Below are 19,468 nucleotides of genomic sequence, written 5' to 3'. Positions count from 1 at the left end.
ATGGTCCCATAGACTCTAGAATGTGCAACACCAGTACCACTCCTGTTATTGGGTCCTATCTCCTGTTCCAAGCAAAAGTCATGAATAGAGAGAAAGCTAGTGGACACTAAAACCGCCTCAATCCCTCCTCACTGGTTTATTCTCCATATCAAGCCTATAACGACTTTTTAAATGTGGAAGAATGACACACGGAAAAACAGTATGCTGGCAAAGCTTCATCAGAAAGACTCATTTCAGGGACCTAAATACTGATTCTCAATGTAACCAAAATGAATAAGGCAATCCTCTCTCGAATCCGTCTAAAGTAAGAATCTGAGATGTCAAGGGAACTTTGACCGTCGCTAGTTACACCTTATGAGGCCTCAACGCCGGCGGGGTCCCCCCCCCCCCCCCCCGTGTATGTCCCTTTCCTTGGTCATCACAGAGTGTGGAAAGCAACCAGAGCCCCCCACCCCCCTCTGCTCCCTGTGAAGAATGAGGCAGTAACAGGAAGGGAACCAGGGAAAACTAGAAAAACATAATGAAGAAAACCAGGCCCAAGAGAGAAGCTGCCCTGGAGACTCTAGAGCAAACAAGAGTAAATAAAAGTGAATGAATCAGAAAACAAAGAGGGGGCAAGAGTAACAAGGAAGGACTGGACGTGACACTAGACAAATGTTCTTTCTGCGCCAACAGCACCTCCTTTGAACGGAAAACATTCAGGTCTGCACAGGATCTGAAGACCTCAGCCCCAGCCAGGGTCGTAGAAAACCAGAATGTCTCAGAATATCCTTCCGCTGAACCACAAGTGACTGGCATGGCCTCCCTCCACGTGGTCCCCTCGCCCCACTATCCAGGACTGTCCCAGGGCTTTGCCCAGACTGCAAAGACAGAGGCTTCCTGCCGTGAAGTGGGCCCCTTTCCCTTACGCTGAGCCTTCATTTTCAACACGGGCATTCATCACAAACGGGGGAAGACGGAGCCCTGAAACCCTGCCAACCTTTCACCTCCTACACTCCCAAGTGCAGAGCCGTTTATATATGATGAAACACAGCGTATCCATTTTCACCCTTGCAGCTGGCTGCAGATGAAATAAGGACGTTTAGCCTTCAATTATGACCTATTTGTGTTCAGACATAGCATTGTGTGAAAGGGGCCTTGCTTTGGGCACTGAGCTTTTATTTCTGCCCTAAACCAACTGTGCACAGAAGGTTAGGTTCTACCCAGCTTCTGCAGAACATGAGGTCACTGCAGGGAGAGGCTACCCCTGCTGTGCTCAAAATCAGAACCCGCTGCATCCCATTGTTAGGGGCCTTGCCTTGTGAACAAAACCAACCTTTCTTCATTAGCTGAGCACGTTTCTAAAGAAGAGGAAATGGAAGTCCTGATAAACTGCATTAAGTACTGAAAAGATTAGCATAAACTGGATGCCAAGAGGAGATTTAATATTATTTAGATGAAACTTGAATTCTAATGCAGCACTCATGCCCAACCTCTCCTTCTAATGGCAGTGAATTTTAAAAGCCCAAATTAAGCTGGGAAGACACTTCTACTCAGTACAAGTGTCCTCTACCCACTGCTTGCCCTGTTACCTACCTCAGATGAGATGAGTGAGGCCCTGGGGCCTCTTTTTCAATTATAACTTTAGAGCTTGTTTTTGCACAGCTGAGTTTAGGTGGAAGACAAAAGAGAGAGGGATGTAAAGCTAGACCATAGAAGCACCCACCACTCGTCCTTTACCTTTAAAATGAGAGATCACGTGCAAGAGTGATGCTTATAAAAGTGATTCTTCCCTCTTCAGAGAGAGTGTGTGGGCTGTGCTTTAAAGATGAATGAGAGCAGGACCTGCTGTGTAATTCACAAAATGACCATGGGAGATTCCTTGATCATGAGTTAAGAATTTCAAAACGGTGACAGCAGAGCGTTAAACCAACCATGAGGCCCAGTGTGACTACCCAGGTCGCTTGCCCACCAATGACAGACATAGAGGCAAATTGTCCTTGGGTTTTCTTCTTCATGAAGCTGAGGGATCCTTCAGTGGTGATGACAAGGATGCCCTTAGAAGCAATGGATTTTAAAAGTTTTTTCAGTTTTCCATGTTTCACTTGGAAAAAAAAAATTTAGCCAGAAATGCAAATTTTATCACTGCTTTGGAAACTTTTCAAAGAAGAAATGGTTATTGGCACTGACTTATGCGACCACCCAGGATTGTTCTATAAAGGCAGGTAGGAGAAGTTCTTCTCTCTGGTCTAAGGACACTTGCACCATTTAAAGAAACTTCCACTTACTGTGTGCATCCAGTTTTCCACTGCAAGTAACAGAAACCCCACCCCCAAAATGACTGAAACAGTATGAAATTCATGAGTTCACCTAAGTCAAGAAGTAGGGTGGTTGCAGGATTAGTTCCTCCATCAGCTCAGGGACATTTTTGAACTGGGGTTCTTTTCACCTTTCCCTTCTGCCATCCTCAGTTATGACATCTGAAATCTGATCTGATTTCAGACCACCTTTTCTTTATTAGGTTTAGGAAAGAAATTTCCTTCTGTGCTTCCAAGACAAATCGATAGAACCCACAGATATTTCCCCCGAACCTTGGAAGACGAGGGTGGGACGGGAAGGTTATTGTCAGAATTGGAGGCGGAACAAATAAATACCTGACAACTGTCTGGACATCCTGTGAGATCTAAGTCAGAACAAGCAGGTCGCAGCCCACAGCTGGAGTGCTCCAGACATGTCTGAAGTAATTAAAATAGCAATGTTTGCTGAAACTAGAAAGAAAGTTGGAAACAGAACAATACACAGAAAACAGCACTGGGATGTGTGTGTACAGGTACCTTGGTGTGTTCCAGAAACCAAGCCAGCAAGACGCAGTGGACAAAAGAGGAACCGTGTTCAGCAATTTTCACACAAACACTTGTCTGCTTTATTCTTTTTATGGATCCTGATCAATATTTCTCTGCTGTTAAAAAAATCATAATAACAGGAATTCTCCAACGGAATAACACCAACTCACATGAGTTGTGAGGATAAATGTTTGTGAGTCACACTTAAGAATTCTACCTGTGGGCTCCACGATTCTGAGAACTCCTGTGCAGACAGCCCCAAGGCCTGGGCCTCCTTCCAGAATTAGGAGAGTTGAGATGTAAACAATTCAGGCTGGGTCTCACTTCAGTAATCACTCATTTGACATCTTGAATTTTTCTTTTGACAGTACATGCTTTCTTCTTATGCACTTGGATGAAATTTGGAGTAGTTGCCAGAGGAAGATAAATGTTCTTTAGATTCTTCTTGGAGAGTCCCTAAGTATGGAAAAGGGTTGCATTTTCTAGACATTCCAAACTTTAAGGATAAAAGAGAAAAACGCAGTTAATGTTTTAATATGACAATATGCCTGAATATCCTGATCTGCAGAATTAGGGTGATAAGCCTTGGAATGCAAAGTTGTGTTGCTAAGAATTCTGTTTTTATTGCTACAGAAAGGAGCAGGGTATCGTTTCCCCTGCGATCCATTCAGCTGACATATAGAAAAACCTGAGTGTTCTCTAATTGCTCGGAATTCTTCCCTTGCTGTTATGCAATTTAAAAGAACCAGCGCTGCTCTCCATGTACAGCAGCAACCAAGAGAACTCTCCTCAGACACCTGGACTTCGGTGGGGGCCTGCCTGGCAGGCAGAGCAGCAGGGAGGCTACCTGGCATGTTTCCCCAGGTCCAGGGAGGGGGCCACTGCTTACCTGTCTGACCACTCGAGAATGTTCCCGCCTTGCTTTTAGGAAGTGGGCCAACCTGTAAGCCCTTGGGGCATCTGGAAAGTGGAGATTGAGGGTGGAAGGGCCCAGTTTGGAGCAATTCAATGCCCTCCACACGTTTAAAAATAGCAGACATACAATATGTATCGTCATGGGATGTAATGTACAGTGGAGAGATTATAGTCAATGGCATTGTAATAGCTATGTACGCTCTCAGAGGGGTAGTAGACTTATTGTGGTTATCACTTTGTGAGGGATGTAAATGTCTAATCATTATGTTGTTTTGTACACCTGAAACTAACTAAAATAAGTACATACATACATATATACATAAATAATAAAATAGCAGACATACTCATTCACTTTAAGTGGGGCCCAGGTTAGCTCAGTTCTTTGGCGGCAGAGGTCCATCCAGAGTGCGCAGAGTCTAGAGGACCAGGAACAACCTGCCAGGCAATACAGGAAGCTCCATTCTCCTGGGCTCTGCTTCACCTCACTCATCCCTCTTGGGGGTGTTATCTCCTTGGTGCCTTAATGCTCCATTTATATGTCAAGCGGGACAGGAGTCTAAGCCTTAGAGAGGAAAAAGGCATAAGGCAATGTCTTGAAGTCTGAAAAAAAGCCACCCCGGAATCATTCTTACTAGAGCCAGATTTTATGCACATACTAACTAACCAGGCCGAGTAATAAGTGCCAGGCAACACAAGACAAACATACATAGCAAGTGTTACAAGGATTTCGAAGAAGAAAAGCAAGTAAGACTCTTACCTCAAAATATATGCTTATGGTATTATTTTGTTTTGTGAGTGAATTCTCCATTAACCTCGCCCTCAAAGGGACAGTGGATATGGTTGCTTCTCCAGGATCCACCAAACCTGCCACTGACCAAACTGTCTCAAAACCCCCACTTAAGTGTAAGCACTAGAGGGCAGGGAATTTCGTCTGGTCTGCTCACTAATGCCTCCTATATTAAATACCCCCTATATATCAGTTGCTAGAGCAACTATAAGTACGCCTGATATATAGGGGTATTTAATCACTGCGTGTTGAATAAATGAATGAAATAATAGCATCTACTGTGTTATAAGACTTTACAGATTACAAAGCACAGTCACATAAATTTTCTCACTTAGTCACCACAGTAGCCCTGTGAGGTGGGCTTATTATTATTCTAACCTTCATCTTATAGGACAGGAATCAGTAGTCAGCTGCTATGCAAAGTATTACGTTGGTGCAAAAGTAATTGCGGTTTAAAAGGTTAAAAATAATTGCTAAAACCACAATTACTTTTGCACCAACCTAATAGCTCAACTAGTAATTTACCAGTTTGGCCGCAATTGCTGCTCATCCAGCCCAGGTTCCATGCCTTCTCGTCACTCCCAAGGTGATTGCCAGAGGAAGAGAACGTCTGGAACCAAGGTGGCCTCGCTAACATGTCCCTGTGACTTGTTTCAGGTGGGTCTTTTTCGAAAATCAGGCGTGAAATCTCGAATCCATGCCTTACGTCAAATGAATGAGCACTTCCCTGAGAACGTCAGCTATGAGGACCAATCCGCTTATGACGTGGCAGATATGGTGAAACAGTTCTTCCGGGACCTCCCTGAGCCTCTTTTCACCAACAAGCTCAGCGAGACCTTCCTGCACATCTATCAGTGTAAGTGGCAGTAATGCAGGTCAGAATGCTTGTGTGCACCTGGCCACTTAAAAACAATCTCTATAGACTGAGGTTTAATTATACAAGTAATGCATGAATCCATAAGGAAGTATATGAAAGTTACCATTCTATGCTCGTCTCCAGAAGTAAACTGTGTTCAGTTTGATATGGAAATATCCAGGCCATATTTTATGCATCTGAATATTCCTTTTTGACATCAAAATTTTCCTCCTCAATAGGGTTTTGCATAAAATTTAAAACTTTCAATGTACTTTTAATACATTTTAAATCAAAAGGGGACACAATAGAATTTATTTTGTTTATCGGTGTTTTTAAAAATCTGTTCAATTTTTTTTAAAGTAAACATTTTCTTGGGACAAATGAAAGTCAAAGCCAAAAGTGTTAAAACAACTAGAAATAAAAGACAAATGTATTTTAATACAGTGTGTTTTAAGTGGTGAAAAGTAAGCAAACCAAATCAAGGTTTAAGCTTAATTCAAGTAATGTATGTTTTCACTTGGAACTTTTTAAGTGATGTTAAATTGATAATTCTCACCCAAGCCTCTGTAATTAAAATAATCATGAGAACAACAATTTTTTATTAAAAAGCCTATTGTGCTAAAGGTAGTTGCATAGGGGATATATAATAGAAATGAATGCGGACTCCTTTCTAGATAGGATAATGTTATCATTATAAATTATTGTGGTGGTCCAAATCACAATTCTTTAGGAAATATAAAACAGTTGGCTTGTGCACTTTGAGTTTTCAGCAAAATATACTTTAAATGGACCTCAACATGAAATCAATCCAACTTGAAGATGATTCCTGCTACAGGAATTTGGTACTAAATGTGTTTAAGGAGTCTATAATATCTCAGATTCAAAAAGGATGATAATAAGTACCACTTGTAAAAACAGGATAAAGTGGTGATCCACTAAATAAATATTATTTTGTCCAAATGAGTAGGTTAAATTAAATGAATGATACCTGTCACTGGAGACCAAACACAGGAGTTCATGACATTGTTGCCATAAGAGGTTGAGCTGCATTTTTCAATTAAGTCTCCCTTGTGGTTTGGAAGTACCATATACGAGTCTTTACATTTAATCAGTTCTCAGGTTCAGGTTGACATTAGTCTAAGGTTAAAGCCAGAGTATTTCCAAGAAATCGGTGCCTTTAGCCCTTTCTGAGACTCACCAGCAAGAAAGCAAATCAAAACAGGGTTTATTCTAGCTGAGCAACTGGGTGTTCCTTACGTACAAAGCACTATGCTGAGCCATGCAGAGCACGTGGATGAGACATACCTCTGCTGTTAAGGATTTACAGCAAGGGAGACGATACATAAATACTTCTGTCCAGCAAGATTGGAGAAATTCCGTAATAAGTTTACAGAAAACCAAGGAGGCTGAGATGATGAGTGAGGACGTGGTGGGGAACCAGCTGAACATTGAGATACATGAGACACACATGCTGAGTGAAGCAAGCAGCGTGAGCTTGTGTCAGGAGATGACAATATTCATCTGGCTGGCGTGGATGGTAACAGTACAGTACCAAAGGACACTGAAAAATTAGGCTGGGGACGTACCGAGGAAGCGCATTGACTATTGGGGCAAAGAACTCATATTTGATTCATTTTAATGTTGGGGAACTATAGGGTGTTGTTAAGAGGCTCCCAGCTGTAAAGACAGAACCAAAAATCCAATAGTTGTTTAAACAATAAGGACATTATGTAATGCACATAACAAGAAATCTGGAGTTAAATAATTCCAGAGCCAGTTAATACCACGCAGTGATACCACGGCTGAAGTCAGCCTCTCTGGGTGACCCCTCAAGGTCACAGTATGATTGCCACAACTTAGAATTACCATGTCTTCCCAAAATCACATTCAAAGGTCAGAAGAGGACAGAGGGCTTCTCCTTGGGCATTTTTATCAGGGAAATAAATTTACAGAAGCTCCTAGCATCTATCTTGGTTGCATAGACCAGTAATGGTTGACATGTTCTCCCCTAAATCAACCACTGGAAAGAAGAGTGGAATTCCCTGGGTCTGAGGGAAGGGCCCAGCTTCCCAGAGCACATTAAAGCCCCCACGTGAACGGAATGTGTGTTCTATAGAGGAAGAAGGAGAGAGTAGATATTGAGTAGGTATCCAAGCTTGTGTCTGCCATAAGGGTGCATGTCCATCAGAACTGCTATTTTGACCATGAATCTGGAAGGGTTGAATGAGAGGTGTTAGACTAGACAAGATTGGAGGGTTAGGGAGCTAGCACATTAATTGAGATGCTGGATTACCTGCAGTGACTTTCAGCACTGAGATCAGAAATATGTCCCATGGATAGAGTCCAAGTTTCCAAACTACTACTGGGGAAGGAGAGACAGTTCTTCCTTCCATTCTCTAGAGCAGTTCTATTTTTAGATATGTTTCTTCTTGGATTTGCATCAAATTATTAATTAGAGTGTTGGATGGCTAATGAAAGTATTTGAAACCCACTAGTCTGCAGGATGGAGAAGAATGGAGGGATCAAAGCCAACTATAATTTTAAAGCCCAATGACTGGGAGAATATAGAAAGGAAGAGAGGCAAGGAGCTGAGTTGGGGGCAAGGAGGAGAGAGGTGTTCAGAATCGACTGGATGTTGATTTTGACATGCTGCTAGCTATCCACACGGTCACAGATTATCGGCACTTAGGGATGCAGATCTAGAATAGTCTGAGAGCCAAGAAAGAGGCAGGACTCCCAAGAGTGCCCTGTGTAACGGGAAGGTCACAGGATGGGCTCCAAAGCGAATGCTGAATTTATGGATTAATAGTTGACACTCGGAAACATTTTCAGTTGAAAGTAATGGACAGAGGATATTTTCTGAGGGATAAAGGAGCAAATGATTAGAAAGGAAGTTGAGACCACATGTAGCTTTGGCAGATGACTTCAAACATTTTGGCATGGAGGAGAAGGTTGGTAATCTAAAGTGAAACAATGCATACACTAGACATCCTACCTAAAGCAGCATATTTAAAAGCAGTTCAGTGACTCAAGCTGAATGTGGAACACTTCAATGACAAACTTGAAGTCATTAGTAGTATGTGCTTCTGCTTCCACACAAGCAAGAAAAAAAGAAAAAGGGTTTACATAATTTGAACAAAATGGCTCTTCTCTACTAAACCCAGGTCTACCTTCAGCCACTACGTTGTGGATGTAATGGGGGTGGGGTGGGGTCCAGGATGCTAAGTGCACAATCAGGCTTGTCCAGAAATTTGGATTTGCTGACTGACTGGCGCGAGGAGTGTGCCCAGCCCCAGGGAGTACGATGATGGAGAGGGGCAGGACCTGGGCCGAGGGTCACACCACAGCCCCTCCAGAGCAGCAGGCTCCGCAAGTTTTTTATCATGCACCCCTACCAGTAGTAAATATCTGAGCGTGGAAACTGATTTATGTTTAATAATGTAAATATATTGTGCTGCACTATGATATACTGTGCCCAGTGTAAAACACATCCAATCAATCTTTTTAAAGCACGAGAGAAAACATAAACACTCCTGGACATTCTGTTTTCTTCCCACACCTCACTGATTTTCACGAGCAAGCACATCTCCCCACCCCTCCAAGCACAGGCAGCCTACTGCAGAGACCTGTTCTAGAACATGGTATATCTTAAGAAAGGCAGCAATGTGAACCCAAGTGAACTCCTCACTGTGTCTTCCTAGAGTGAGAGGAGTAAGGGCAGTGAGTCAGGCCGAAAAAAAACACAGCCAGGGGGCAGCAAAATGCAGCACCTAGCTCCCGTTTGCAGTGGTTTTTCCTTTTAGTTCACTTCCTATGGTTGGGCCAATTGCCTTTTAAGCCTACATGACCATCACTGGCGTCATCACTACCACAAGGAGCCCCCCAAAGGGGAACGGGCCTGAGAGGGGCCATCCGTTCCCTATAACTTTAGGGAGCCTGGTTCCTCTTCCCCAAGCACAGCCTCAATGTCCATCACCTTCAAGATTATGGAACTGGTGACCTTGGGTCACCATGTGGAGCCACGTGCCTCCTTTGCACCAAGCCCTGGTGACTTGTAGGAAAGAGAAGGATGTGCCAGGCTGACCCTGTGGCTTCAGTTCAGAGTGCCAGCCAACTCAACCCCACCACTCGTGGTTCATTGCACCAAGCTGACTTCATGCCTGGCTGCTCCCCGAGGGGTAGGGAAAAGTGAGGCTGCCGTCCCCTAACACAGGTTTCCAAATCCTGTCCCACAGAGCACTGGGCATCCTGAGGATGCTTCACAAGCTGTGTGGTGGGAGGTGGGCAGGAGGGTAGCCAGGTGGACAGTGCTCCAGCCCATCACCAATTTAACCAGAACAAAAAAACAGTTTCAAAACAGGTGAGCAGGTGGATTGCTCAGGCTGTGAAAAGCCAGGACAGGGTGTTTCTTTCCAAAGACTGTCTCGTTGTTAAGACTGTGGGTTCTGGAGTTAGAGTGCTGGGGTTCCCCTCCCAATGCTGCCTGTCACCAGCTGTGAGGACAAAGCAATTACTTCTTTGTGTTGTTAGTGGGTGATGATGGTGAAGATGATGACGACGATGATGATGGTGTCCCTGAGTGTGTCTTCAGGTCAGGAAGGCGGAGCTTGCTCACTTTCTCCCAGCTGGCTCTTCCTGGGGCTGTACCTCTAATGGCCTGGCACCCCCTTTTCCACAGATGTCCCCAAAGAGCAGCGGCTGCCGGCGGTGCAGGCCGCCATCCTGCTGCTGGCAGATGAGAGCAGGGAAGTCCTGCAGACGCTCCTGTGCTTCCTCAACGACGTGGTCAACTTGGTGGAAGAGAATCAGATGACACCCATGAACTTGGCTGTGTGTCTGGCCCCCTCTCTCTTTCATCTCAATTTATTGAAGAAAGAAAGCTCCCCCAGGTGGGTTTTACTCATCAACAACAGTAATCCTAAACTAGGTATTCCCCACAATTCACTGAAAAAAAAAAAAAAAAAAAAAGGATACCTTGTGTTGGATTTCAACTTGAGGATTTGACAGCACTTAATTTACAATCCGAAAATATTTCCAGATAACTTAATTTGTGTGCTCAGATTCATAGAATTGTTAAAGTAGTATTGAAGAATGCCTATTGTGATCCAGAAAACCTGAGGGTTTTCGTTTCGTTTTGTGTGTGTGAGTGGAAAGGAGGGGAAAAGTACATGAAGTAGTATTTTACAGTCTTTTATGAGAAAAGGGCTGGATTCAAGGCCCAAGCATAGCAGCTTGCAGTGAAGTGGTTTCAAACTTGGGAAAAATAGATTCATTTTTCCCCCAAAAGTTATCCCTGCCCTTCTATTTTTCCAAGGTTTTTCATTATGAACTGTCAGACTCTCAGCCTGACTCAGAATAACTTCAATGTGTGGTCATTGTTTTTATTTGGAAATGAGACAGACTGGGATCTGGAGAGCATCTGGGTAGGAACAGAAAACAAAAGGGATGAGCTTTGGATTGGGAAAAGCTCTTGGATTTGGGATCTGCTAGGACTGTCCCCTTCAATTACAGAGTCATACAGAAGAAATATGCCACCGGGAAGCCAGATCAAAAGGACCTCAACGAGAATCTGGCAGCCGCTCAGGGCCTTGCCCACATGATCATGGAATGTGACAAACTCTTTGAGGTGAGCGAAAAAGGCTTGCACTGCCTTCCTTACAGCTCTTGGAACTAGGTAAGATGCCTGGGATAGTGGTTACATTCATGGCTTATGTCTGTTTGTTCCTGATTTTATAATGACAACAGTATACTCTATAGCTCTGGGCTTTGCCTCCAAGACAAGTGAGGAGCTAGCTAGCTAATTGAGACTCGATGGTTAAAGACACTTGGGGTTAGTACCATGAGGATGGTTTTTTATGAGAACAGTTACATCACCTTCAGTTGCCAAGTTCAAGACCAGCCAGCCAATTATGTTCTATTTGATTTTTACCTCAGGACTTGATTAGGTGCAACATCTGTGTGTGTTTCTGGGGTGTGTGTGTGTGTGTGTGTACTAAGAATCAATAATAGCTTATGAATATCGCCACTGGCAAGTTCAAGAAGTAAGTGAACTAGACTCCTGGCATACTTTTTGTGGTCAGTGTAACATTTGTAAATGGAAAAAAGTGTCCTAAAATGGGAAAGCTAATTCTAAGTCCTATTTGACATTTCCTTTATATCTATGTGCTTTAAGTTTCCTGAGCCCATATTTTGCCAAAATGAATAAACATACATTAAAGGGAAAATTAAAGGGAAATGGAAAGAATGAATGGGAAGTCATTGCAATGTTTTGAGTAATAAATATAGCCTCAGAAACATATTTGTGTTTCCTGACGAGGCAGCCCCACCCCACCCCCACCACCAGCCTTGCCACCGATCTTAGGAAAACATGTCTTTCCCGGGGCACTCAACCCGTTGCCGATACATGGTTTTTCACGAAATGACTCTGCTTTCTCTAAAGATTAGTCTCAGCATTTCTTTAGCTCAGTGTCGCTCTTTGGTGCTTCCATTGGCTCAGGTTCCGCTTGAGATGGTAGCCCAGTCTCATAACTCATACGCGGAGGCTGAGATCCACGCTCCAACTCTGGAAGACCTGGGGACCCAGCTGGAGGAGAGCGGGGCCACCTTCTACACTTACCTGGAACATCTCGTCCAGGGCCTCCAGAAGGAAGCCAAGGAAAAGTTCAAAGGATGGGTCACGTGTTCCAGCACAGACAATACAGACCTTGCTTTCAAAAAGGTAATCTCAGGAGCCGGAAAGAATTAACCCCAAAGAGCCACATCTGACAATGAGGCATTTGTTTTGCTTTAAAAACGGCCACTGTCCACAGGGCTTGGCACACACATGCACAGGTCAAAGACCCTTTCTAGAGACTGCCAAGCAACCCTGTTGCATATAATCAGAGTGCAGACTGTGACGCCAGACTTCTGGTTCCCAGTCGCATCTCTGCTCTCTTAGCTGTGTGACATTGGGCAAGTCACACACCTCTCTGTGCCTCTATTTCCTCAGTTTCATAATGGGCATAATAATGACACTGCTGTCAGAGGAAAGCTATTAAAAAAACTAAATGGATTAGAACAGCACTTGGCACATAGTAAGCACTGTGTGTGTTGGTGGTTATTATTTCCGTGACCATTATTATTATTTTAAACTTAAAAGTGACCAGTTTTAAACCTAAGGTACATAATCACTCTTTCAAGGTATATAATCGGTGATGTTTTTTGAATACCCACTGAAATGTGGTAGGTTTTTGTTGGAACCAGTTGACCTCCAGCCTTTGATGGTCTTTCCCAAGGTGGGAGATGGGAATCCTCTGAAGCTGTGGAAAGCTTCCGTAGAGGTGGAAGCACCACCGTCGGTGGTTTTGAATCGCGTGCTGAGGGAGCGCCATCTGTGGGATGAGGATTTTGTGCAATGGAAAGTTGTGGAAAATCTGGACAAGCAAACAGAAATCTATCAGTACGTGTTGAACAGCATGGCCCCCCATCCTTCCAGAGATTTTGTGGTTCTCAGGTAAGCCTGTCTCTGGGGTTAAATACATTCTGTTTCTAAAGCAGATTTTAAGCATTAAGCAGCGTTCTACCACCTAAATTCAGCCTGCGCTGGGAATACTAAGCCTGCCCTCTTTTCCCTCAGTAAAAATTGACTTTGCTCTATTTATGTCTGACTTCCTGTTTCTTTGCCCAATTTACAGCTCTATCGGGCTCTCTTACGGTCCCTTTCATTATGGAACATACGGTTTATTAGGCCATAAATATTGTTCATTTCCTCAGAACAGAGTCTGAGAGTAGCTGCTGTTTGTCCAGTTTGTACTTTCTCCTGCTTTTGCCTTTCTCCCTCTGGGAAGGCAAGTCTTCAGTTTGTGTAACTCTCGAGACTAGAGTGTGTCATTTCCAATGTCCATAGTTCATTACCATGCACGGAAACCTGGGCACAACCCTGAAGGTCCCACTCTGCTGAGACACTTAAAGATGTCCTTTAAGATTCCAGGGCCTGGCCAGGCTTGCACGTCTTAATATCTACTGTTGAAATACTGCTTCTGATTTACGGGTTGGGTTATGGACCCCTGCGAACTGGGTTTGTAATGGGATGCTCAACCAGTGACCGGAAGTTTGCACAGTAGAGCTGTGTCTGTGGGCTGGTGAGTCAGTATAGAATCAGAAAGAAGAGGGACTCCGGATGCTAAGAAACTCAAATAAAATACAACTAAGTCAATGTATCCCTTTTGATTGATAACTAATGGCAAACACTATCTCTTCTCATGGTTTAGCAGTGTAAAAGGAGTCACTAGTGAAATTCCCCAATGTATGTTCAAAATAGCTTCTTTATAAAACTAGTCTTGATGGCAAACTAAAGGTTACTTTTCACATAAGCTATTTATGCCGTTGGAGTTGGTCCGTGGGACCTTGAATTTTAAGGGTCATTTTTTCCCTCAATACATATGTTTATCTTAGCCACCTCGGGATCCTGGTGGAGAATGTGGGCATTTATAAGAGTGGCTCGTTACCACAGTTACTGGGGTATCAGTCATCTCATGGAAGGTAAACTTCACACCTCCACTCCTGCAAGCAGCAAATCGAATAGTTCTTCTAGGAGGGCAGCCATGGGGATGGAGCCATGCCACAGCGCGCCTCTTCCCTCCCCTCAGAGGAGGCTGAGGGCCCGAGTCCAAGCGTGGAAGCTGCTTCTTCCATCCATCCACCAGCCAGCCGTTTCTGAGTGTTCCATTCCGTCACCACCGTGTACCAGGCACCGTTGGAAGCTGCGCAGTGAGCACAGCACACAACAAGCCTGCTCTCTCGGGGTTTATATTGCATCAGGGAGAGAAGTCAATAAAGAAGAAAGAGGGATAGAGAGGATAAGTAAGACAAAGGGAGAGTAAGGGGTAAAATTTTAAATATGGTGGGCAGGGCAGAGTCTTACTGTTTTCATATTTGCTCCAAGACTTGAAGGAGAAAGTGGGTGGGCAGTGAGGCTCTGAGGGAAAAGAACGTGGCACTGAAAGGGGTGAACAAGGAACCAGAAGTGGTTCCTGTGACACAAATTCCTTGCAGTTATGATACCAGAAGGTAGAAAGTGACAAGTATGGTGAGGAAGTGACAGAGCGGGGATACTTCCCTGCCTTCAGAGCATCTGCTTACCCAGGCTCGTACGTACGTGGCTGGTCTCATTTCGGGATTACCATGTTTACTTCTCAGTCTGTCCCCTTGTCTAGTTCCTCAGGGGCTTCCAGTGATAGTTACTGAAGATTTTTCCATTTTATCCCCACACGTCTGTCCATCTGTCAGTCTTTATTATTAATCACATTATCATGCATGAAAAGAGAGTGGCCACGCCCCTAGAGGAGTTGCTAAGCATTTGTGCGGCGCTTGCTTACTTCCAAGTTCTTGATGGGAATGTAGAATGTTTCCTCTTTGTGGTGTCCTAGGACAGGACCAAGTTATAGAAGAGATGACTATGTAAGGGGATAGGATTTGTGACGTAAACAACTGGGATGGAAATAATAAACTTATAGTTTGTGGTAGAAATGGTTGTTACACACATGGCTCCTGACTTCCATCAACAACGTTTCTCCAAGTGGCAGCCCTCTCTATCCTTGAATAGCTCCAGTAGCAGGGAACTCACTACCTCCTCGTACAGACCATTCCATTTTTGGAAAGTGCAGTGTGAGGCAGCTCTTCTCTGCCCTGAACTGCAATGTGCCTTCATATCTCTGACTTCTGGAGTCAAATCCACGGTATTGATTTTTTCTCCCACTCAAGAGCCACTCAGCTAGTTGAAGACAGTTAGCAGTCCACATGTGTCTAGTTTTCTTCAAGCTAAGCATCACCAGTTCATGTATCCTTTATGACTTGAATTCAGCATCACCTCCTCCAGGAAGCCTTCCCCATATGCCTTGCCTTCCTTCCCACATGATCCCAGAGCGCATAGCCGTATCACTGCACCGACTGTGGTGTTTTAGAGTTCTCTTTGTATTTCTGTTTCTCCTCCTGGACTATGTATCTTTGTGTCCATGGGGGCTTCTCAGAGCCTGGCACCTCCCTGGGCTCAATAGATGTTTACCAAATGAATGACCAAGTCCCAATTCCAAAACTGTAAGGCCAGCCCTTCAATAACAGGCAGGAGCTCCTGCAGCCTCATTTTGGTTCCAAAGGCAGATATGAGTGCTGCAAGAACACTTCCGGCCTCTGGGTCTGAGGGCCGAGACCCTTGCTTTGAACTGCCCTGGATAAACTTTACCCACACGTAGGGAAACCATTCGCTTAATACAAGTGACTAGGATTGGAATTTGAGCAGGAAAATGTAAGTGTACACGTCAGCACTGGGTTCAGGTCTGTCTTTCTCCCTTTGTCATAACTCTGAGCGCGGGTTGTTTCACTCCAGGACCTGGAAGACCGATTTGCCCAAAGGAATGTGTACCCTGGTGTCCCTCTCCGTGGAGCACGAGGAAGCCCAGCTCATGGGCGGCGTGCGAGCCATCGTGATGGATTCCCAGTACTTAATAGAACCATGCGGCTCTGGCAAGTCGAGACTGACCCACATCTGCAGGATAGACCTGAAGTAAGTGTGAGCTCCCCAGGGTGGCAGGCGCGGTCTTGGAGTCTGCTCGAGGGGCACATTCGCCACCCCTTCACCTGCTTCATAGAGGATTACTTAGGCCTCTCTCACTTTTCCTCTTCCCCACCTTTGCTAAAATTCTGGTATTTTCCTGCAGCCCTTTGCTCTTCTTCATTTTCAGTTTTGTCCCCACTTACATGTCTGTGCTTCTCACACGGAGCAAATACAAACACTGGAGTCCGGCCCATAGTAGACGTTCAGTAAACGTGAGTCCTCTCCCTGGGTTTCTTTTATGCCTGTGCCCTTCAACTGCTTCCTGCAGCTTCCCTCCTTTGAGAAGAAACTAATGTAAATGCAATCTCTTCGAGGAATTCATGCTGTTCTTGGCCTGGGTAGATATAAACTGAGTCAATTCTAGATAGTAAATTCTAGAATTCAGTCTGAATCTTCTCGGAGAGAGGGTATCATTATAAAGCACCCGGTGAAAAGATAGGCTGAATACTTAGGTCCTTACAGCCTCGAGAAGGCAGCCCTGAGTTGTATGCAAGTGTACTGACAGTCAGGCCACATGGACAGCCCTGCATACCATGACAAAGTGATGTGGAAAAAAGACTTTCCCACTTCTTTTCTGATTTTTGTCCCCACAGAGGTCATTCCCCAGAATGGTACAATAAAGGCTTTGGACATCTGTGTGCAGCGGAAGTCGCCAGGATTAGAAACTCTTTTCAGCCCCTCATTGCTGAGGGTCCAGAAACTAAAATCTGAGTTTTCCCCAGTGTGACATCAAACTCAGGGAAGAGGAAGTGAAAGCAAACACTTGTGGGACAGTGTGCCCGTGAGAAAAAGAGAGAGAGAGAGAGAGAGAGAGAGAGAGAGAGAGAGAGAGAGAGAGAGAGAGAGAGAGAAGCTGATTGAGATGGCTTATGCTTAAAATGAAAACACTGAGAAGTCGGAATGTTGGACATGCAAGAATTTCTGAGAACTTTCCTAGCCTTCCTGGAGATGGCTATATCCTACTAATATAATATTTTTAAAAATCAGAACATTTATCTGTGTTATTAAAATTAAATGGATTATTCCTTGTGCATTGCCTAATTTGCTATTTAAAGGCTTCTAAGAAGCATGTTCTTAACTGTAAATAAATGTATGTATAGCATATGTACATATGTGTGTATATCTTTACCTTTACTGTATATATGTAAAATTGATATTTTATATATAATTGCGTATTTTGAAAAGGAACGCATCTGACTCGGTGAGTCCCTTCCTTATGTGGTTCTTTCCGTCTTGCTCTGGACCCCACCGTCCTGGAAACTGAGCAGAAGCAGCTGCTAACACCAAGGTGGTGTGAGAATTTCTAGTCTGTCAGTCTGCCCTGGTATTTAACCAAAGATTAGCTAACCAAAGGAAAACAACATTAAAAGGTATTCTTATGTGTTGTCACTTTGTTTTTGTTATTCAAAAAACCAAGAGCAGAGTGTTAGATAAAAAGAGAAAAAGAATATTTACTCCTCTTTAAAGCAAAAAGGTGGGTGAGAAATCGCTACCAAATTTAAGGCTAGATTAACAGTTGCCACCAGGCAGGGCCAGGTGCGGCTTCAGTGAAATGTCACATTCCCAGGGACCACTGGAGTCAGCAAGAGTGACTGAAACAGAACCTCTATTTCCCTGCTGATTAGAGCTGACTATAACAGCCTTTGCATATTCATAGCCAAAGGGAGCCTCTGTGTCTTATCACGTTTTCATAGATGCATTTCATAATGTTCTTAAATGTCATTCTGTTTGACCAGTGGCCCATTTGGTCACAGTTAATTGGCATTTTCTTACCAATGTATTGCACTGAATTTAACTCTGGACACCAGACAAAGGGAGAGGATGGTCATCTAAGAGTCTTAGACCATTACAGCTTCAGGGAATTCTTATTTTGCTGTGTATGATGCTCTCAAGATATAATTCATCCAAGTTTTGCAACCTGAAAGACAAGGTTTTAAACTAATCATGAGAACAAAACCATGTTCTTCAATTAATTTTAGAAAATATAAACAGGTTTGTTAAATATGTGTTTCTTCATTTTCCGGTCAAGCTACCTATGCATTTGACCCAACCCTATTTATTATTGTATAGACTAAGCAAATTGACTTTCCTTAATCAATTGTTAATGGATTTAAATTTTTTTCTAATTGTAATTCAACAACTATAGAGAGAAAGATAATTTATTGTTTGGTTTCAGGGGGAGAGATTTTCTCTGGTAATCCATGAAAGATTGGTATCATAATTTAGCAACTGGTATGGGAGGAAAAACAAAATCTTAAATGAGTGTTTTCCCTTGTTTTTGTATTGTATGCATTTATGTAACGTTTTCTATTATCAGCAATGTGCAATTCTTTTACTGAGAGGAATAAAAATGCTATCTACGAGTTTGGTATGGTGCAAGGGAAATTATACTGTTTGAATTATGACCTAGGAATTTTTTGTTCCCTTGCCTACCTTAGAAGGTGGCAGCAAAGCCATAATTTTCCACTTGGGCAATGCTCTTGAGGAAAATCCACTTCTGCCACACATCGTAGTTTTAACATATGTGCTGGGTGACTTTAATGTGCATAGATGAGATCATTAATGACGTTTAATCTAGCTTAGCGTGGGTCCTCCTCCAGAGATGGGACCCGATGTGTTTGGGAACTATGGCAGGCACACAAGGACGAAGGTTATCGTATCACCAAGTTCAGCGTGCACTCAGGTCACCTGGAGATCTTGTTCAGATCCAGATTCTGATCCAGGCAGTCTGGGCCTGAGATTCTGCATTTCTAACGGGCCTTGGGGATGCCCAGGCTGCTGACCCAAAGACCACACTCTGAGAAGCAAGGACCTAGAGGGTACTTATAACAGAATAAAGACAAATATGATTGTATTTCCGGCTCCCCTTCTCTTCAAATCACCTGACATTTTAAATTTAACTCACATACTAATCACATCACTGCTGCATAACAACACAGTGAATCTAAAAAAGAAAAAAGAAAGAAAAAGGAGGGGGAAGATGCATCAAGCTTGTTGGTCAAATACCATAGTATCTTATTCATTGTTATCTTGCCAATGGAAATAAAATATGATATTGCATTTAAATATTATATTTATACCTCATGTATATTTTTACCTCAATTGTTGGTATCAATCATCAATTGTAAATAAATAATTGCCAAGGCAAAGAAATTTATATACATTAAATATTTCCTATTTTCTATAAAGCGCACGTTGATTTTCCTGCTTCATCCTGCAGCGGACATCCTACTTCATGAGGAAGATTTCTCTCTAAGACAGCTGGCCATGAGCTTGACCTCTGTACTATAGTCAGTACCTCTCCCAAATATAAGGATATTGTTAGCAACAGACATTCACTAACAGCCAGGGTGCCTTAATCTGTGTCTAAGGATTTCAAGTGACAGGTAGGGATTTGTTTTACAATTTATTGTTTTTAAATTTGGAAGGTATATAAACACATGTACACTGTTTTTATCAGAGTCAGTGAACTCTAGTTATGTTTCATTTTCATGGAG

The 19,468-nt window shown here is 43.4% G+C and overlaps 1 protein-coding gene across 9 annotated transcripts in view; it reads left to right on the top strand.

The window, feature by feature from the left end:
* The window catches only part of STARD13 (StAR related lipid transfer domain containing 13), a 494,577-nt gene extending 475,418 nt beyond the window's left edge, over nucleotides 1–19,159 (top strand). For all 9 annotated transcript variants that reach the window (XM_019736522.3, XM_074330029.2, XM_019736521.3 and 6 more), the window contains 7 exons: nucleotides 5,182–5,380; nucleotides 10,059–10,269; nucleotides 10,892–11,006; nucleotides 11,877–12,098; nucleotides 12,655–12,872; nucleotides 15,744–15,920; nucleotides 16,565–19,159. In XM_019736522.3, coding sequence (XP_019592081.2) covers nucleotides 5,182–5,380; nucleotides 10,059–10,269; nucleotides 10,892–11,006; nucleotides 11,877–12,098; nucleotides 12,655–12,872; nucleotides 15,744–15,920; nucleotides 16,565–16,682 — 1,260 coding nt within the window. In that variant the 3' untranslated portion in view covers nucleotides 16,683–19,159. The remainder of the gene's footprint in view (nucleotides 1–5,181; nucleotides 5,381–10,058; nucleotides 10,270–10,891; nucleotides 11,007–11,876; nucleotides 12,099–12,654; nucleotides 12,873–15,743; nucleotides 15,921–16,564) is intronic.
* The last annotated feature ends 309 nt before the right edge of the window (nucleotides 19,160–19,468 follow it).

This window comes from Rhinolophus sinicus, chromosome 16, assembly GCF_057876585.1.
Source record: "Rhinolophus sinicus isolate RSI-liver-muscle chromosome 16, RSI-T2T, whole genome shotgun sequence".
Classification (NCBI taxonomy): Eukaryota; Metazoa; Chordata; class Mammalia; order Chiroptera; family Rhinolophidae; genus Rhinolophus; species Rhinolophus sinicus.
Note: the sequence above shows the minus strand (reverse complement) of the source record. Positions and strands in the feature narration are given on the sequence as shown.